Below are 4,501 nucleotides of genomic sequence, written 5' to 3'. Positions count from 1 at the left end.
TGTTTTTGCTCCCGCCATTGTAAGGTGATTAGTGGACATTTTCACTTAGTTTAGTGCTTCACAACAATAAATCTACTGTGTATGTGACTGCTGTGGAAACTCCGCACAGACCATCCAAAAACATCCTGTGGGAATATCAATCTTCCACTAGGCCATTCAGAAACATCCTGTGGGAATATCAAGCTTCCATTCAAGGGTATTTACAAGAAATAAGCAACAGAAACTGTAAGCCTTTAATTTTTATTACTATTTTTGTGTTAAACTTGCAATCACGGCAACAAACGATAAACACAGTTATTCGCTTAGGTCGACGACGGTTTTTAGTTCAAGCGAATCAACATCAGCAGAAATGTCTTCGGTAAATTTAACAAGCGAACAGTTTCAAGCCTTATTAAATACAATAGCAAGGCCTATTTCGGACTCAGGTAGTTTAGCAAAATGCGCTTCTCGCTTCGATGGATCAAAGGGGGCTGATGTAAAAGCTTTTATAGGTGCGGTCGAGATCTATAAAGAGTGCACCCACGTATCTGACGCGAACGCATTAAAGGGTATACCCATGCTGCTAGACGGTTTCGCCGCCACGTGGTTTCAAGGTGTTAAAAATACGGTAAACACGTGGGCCAGCGCCATTAATTTATTACGATCGACTTTTGGACCTCAAAAACCAGCCTACAGAGTGTATCGGGAACTGTTTTCGACGGAACAAGATGCTAAAACTCCGTGTGACATTTTTGTATGCAAAGCGCGCGCGATAATAGCTCAGTTACCGGCAGATACATTAACCGAAGCCACTCAATTAGATATGGTATACGGTTTGTTGCATAGGAGAATACGTGAAAAAGTAGCACGTGATAAGATCAATACATTTAGCGAACTCTTAAAAGAATCGAGGCAAACTGAAGAATCGTATGAAAATCCGGAAATAAACATTAAAAACGAAAACGAATCAAAACGGGTACGGTGTAGCTTTTGCAAAAATCCAGGTCACGTGAAGGATGAATGTCGAAAATTGGCCGCAGCCAGAACCAGGGAAGCAGATTCTCGAAAATCTTCGGTTGAGCCCAAACCTAATCCTCCTTTAGTAACTTCTCGTACTAGCACTAAACCAACCTTTTCCACTTCGAATCAGATTTCGTGTTATGGATGTAAGACTCCTGGATTCATTAAGAGTAATTGGCCAAAATGCAAATTCATCCAGTAAATCCTCAGCAGTATCTGAATTTATGCTTGCTGAAACAGTTAATGTCGACCAACATTTTGCCACAAACCTATCAACTAAACCCATTGTTCAGGTCACTATTGAAGGTCATGTAGGTCATTGTTATCTTGATTCGGGAGCACAGTGCAGTATTGCTGGCTCTCAGCTAAGAGATATCCTCTTGAAGGATGAGGTACCCTTTTCCACAAAAAGTGTAGACATGACCCTAGCGGATGGTAGGACTACTTCTACTACTGTTTTGGTCTTTGATTTAGTTGTTATCTTACAAAACCGCTCTCATAGCATTTCCTTAATTTCTGTGCCCACACACACAAATAGTCGTACCTTACTGGGGGCAGACTTCTTAAGAAAAGCTAACATCATTCTAGACATTCCTAATGACTCATGGTTTTATGGTGATGTCCCTAATATCCCCTACTCATTTGCTCCAGATCCAGCTCAGGTCAGCTCTCCTTGCCAGGTCAATAGCGTTACTCTTGCTCATTTAGAACTACGAGTAGATGAAGGAATTTCTCTATCCGTAGAAGAAAGATCCAATCTTAACAACATTGTTAAGGAAAATTCTGATTTATTCGTATATAATATAGACCCTACTCCATATGCTGAACACTCCATTGTATTGGTTGATGATGTACCAATATCTGTTCCACCTTACCGTATGTCAGAGCCCAAAAGGCAATTACTGCGTCAGGAACTAGATAAACTTTTGGCTCAAGGCATAATCGAAGAGTGTGAGTCCCCATATGCTTCACCTGTGGTACTTGTGCCTAAGAGAGATGGAGGTATCAGATTAACAGTAGACTATCGACGCTTAAACGCAATAACACGTGCAGATAAGTACCCTCTGCCACGTATTGAAGATATTTTGCATGCAGCAAAGGAAACCCGATTTATGACTACCCTCGACTTAAAATATGGTTATCATCAAATCTCTGTACGAACAGCTGATCGTGACAAAACAGCCTTCGTGTGTCCATTTGGCACCTTTCGTTACACACGCATGCCCTTTGGTATGTGTAACAGTCCCGCTAGTTTCCAAAGGATGATTGATAAATTTCGTGCTGGTCTTCAAAATCTGAATATCCTAGCTTATTTAGATGATCTGATAATATTATCCCCATCCTTCTCTGATCACATAGACGATTTGAAACAAGTATTCAACCGGATGCGCCTATTTAAATTATGTCTAAATAGAGCGAAATGTTCATTCGCCTGTGAGGAAGTCCTATATCTCGGACACATCCTTTCACCTTTGGGTATCCGGCCAAGTGAAAATAAAGTATCTGCCATATTAAACATGACACCACCCCTAAATGTTACTCAACTGCTAAAATTCCTGCAAACATGCTCATGGTTCCGTAGATTCATCGAAAATTTCTCCCATGTTGCTAAACCTTTGTCGAATTTAACCAAGAAAAATGTGAAATGGACCTGGGGAGCAGAACAACAAGAGGCCTTTGAATGTCTGAAACAATTATTGTGTTCCGCCCCAATCCTACGACAAGCTGACTGCAATTTACCTTATATACTTCGTACAGATGCTAGCAATTATGCTTTGGGGGCATGTCTTCTCCAGGGGGAGAAAGAGAACGAACGACCTGTAGAGTATGCTTCGAGACTTCTGACTCCTGCTGAACAAAACTATAGCACTACAGAACGAGAAGCTCTCGCTGTGGTTTGGGCAGTGAAGAAATTTCGAGGATACTTAGAAGGCGCTACTACAATAGTGCAAAGTGATCACCAAGCCTTAAAATGGCTAATGACCTTAAAGTCCCCTACTGGACGGTTAGCTCGATGGGCTTTAGAGCTCATGCCATATGACCTAAAAATAGAATATATCACAGGAAGAAAAAATGTAATCGCAGATACTCTATCAAGGCCTCCCATGACAGAAGTTCCCATCATAGCTGAAGTTCATCTAGTAAGAGTAGATTTTCCAACTCTTAGTGTTGCTGATGTTCGAGAAGAGCAGCTTAATGATCCAGATGTTGCCAAGATTATTAGATGTTTAGAAGATCCCTCTTCTGACACAAGCGTAGATTTCAAGAGGTGGGCAGAAAGAGGATATATCATGAACAATGGGATATTATACCGTTATACTCCTGAAGTAGATGAAGAAGAGCCCCAATTGGTAGCGGCTAGTACACGTATTCCTCACATACTGCATGAGTACCATGATTCCGCTACTGCTGGTCATTATGGAGTGGAGAAGACATATCAAAGAATAATAAAACGCTACTATTGGCCTGGAATGAAGAAAATTATCTCTGACCATGTAAGTAAATGTCTTGAGTGCCAACGCTATAAAGTCTCTAACCTCAAACCCGCTGGTCTCCTACAAACCCCTGTTCAGTCCCAGAGGTTTGAAGTGCTATCTATTGATTTATTTGGGCCTTTGCCCCTCTCTCCTCAAGGTTATACATGGATTCTGGTAGTGGAAGACACTGCTAGTCGTTGGGTAGAATTATTCCCGTTAGAATCTGCTACTGCCGCTGCCTGCGCCAAGTGTTTCATAGACAACATAATCTTACGATACGGAATCCCTCGTCGAGTCGTCAGTGACAACGGTACTCAGTTCGTGAGTGCGGTAATGCAGCAAGTGGCGCATTGCTTTGGGTACCAACAGAACCTTATACCTGTATACCACCCGGAAGCTAACCCCGTCGAACGAAAAAATAGAGACATTAAAACTCAGTTAGCTATTCTAACAAATAATGACCATTCGTCTTGGTCTGAAAAGTTACCCGCTATACGGTTCGCGATGAACCCTGTGAAGTGCGACTCAACCGGTTTCACTCCTGCGTACCTCACGTTCGGTCGCGAGTTACGAACTCCTGATGATGCAAATCGTGATTTTCGAAGCATCATAGCCAAGGACAACTTCGTGCCACAAATCACGCCCTATCTAATAACTTTGAGTAAAGCTCTTAGTGAAGCCCGCGAAACACATGAACAATCCCAAGATAGACGTAAGAAGTATAAAGACTGCCACCGCCGCTCGGTTTCGTTCGAAGTAGGTGATATTGTGCTAGTCGATTCGCATACACTAAGTGACGCGTCTAAGTCCATAACTTCGAAGTTCGCGCCGCGTCGTGACGGACCCTACAAGATGACCAAAATGCTGTCCCCTACAACCTATGAAGTTTCACACATCGACACTCCGGATGTTCCTGCTGGAAAATATCATGTCTCAGCCTTGACGCCTTTCCATGCCGATCCAGAAGATCCGTGCCCTGCTCCAGTTCAACCTCTCCGTAGAAGAGGTCGTCCAGTGAAATCCTC

The 4,501-nt window shown here is 42.5% G+C and overlaps 1 protein-coding gene across 1 annotated transcript; it reads left to right on the top strand.

The window, feature by feature from the left end:
- Positions 1 to 349: 349 nt before the first annotated feature.
- On the top strand, positions 350 to 1,201 carry LOC140451204 (activity-regulated cytoskeleton associated protein 2-like). Its single transcript, XM_072544940.1, has one exon. It carries the CDS (start codon positions 350 to 352, stop codon positions 1,199 to 1,201), a length of 852 nt encoding a protein of 283 aa, XP_072401041.1.
- The last annotated feature ends 3,300 nt before the right edge of the window (positions 1,202 to 4,501 follow it).

The sequence above is a fragment of the Diabrotica undecimpunctata genome, chromosome 9 (assembly GCF_040954645.1).
Source record: "Diabrotica undecimpunctata isolate CICGRU chromosome 9, icDiaUnde3, whole genome shotgun sequence".
Lineage (NCBI taxonomy): Eukaryota > Metazoa > Arthropoda > Insecta > Coleoptera > Chrysomelidae > Diabrotica > Diabrotica undecimpunctata.
This window is presented reverse-complemented; position numbering and strand designations above follow the sequence as displayed.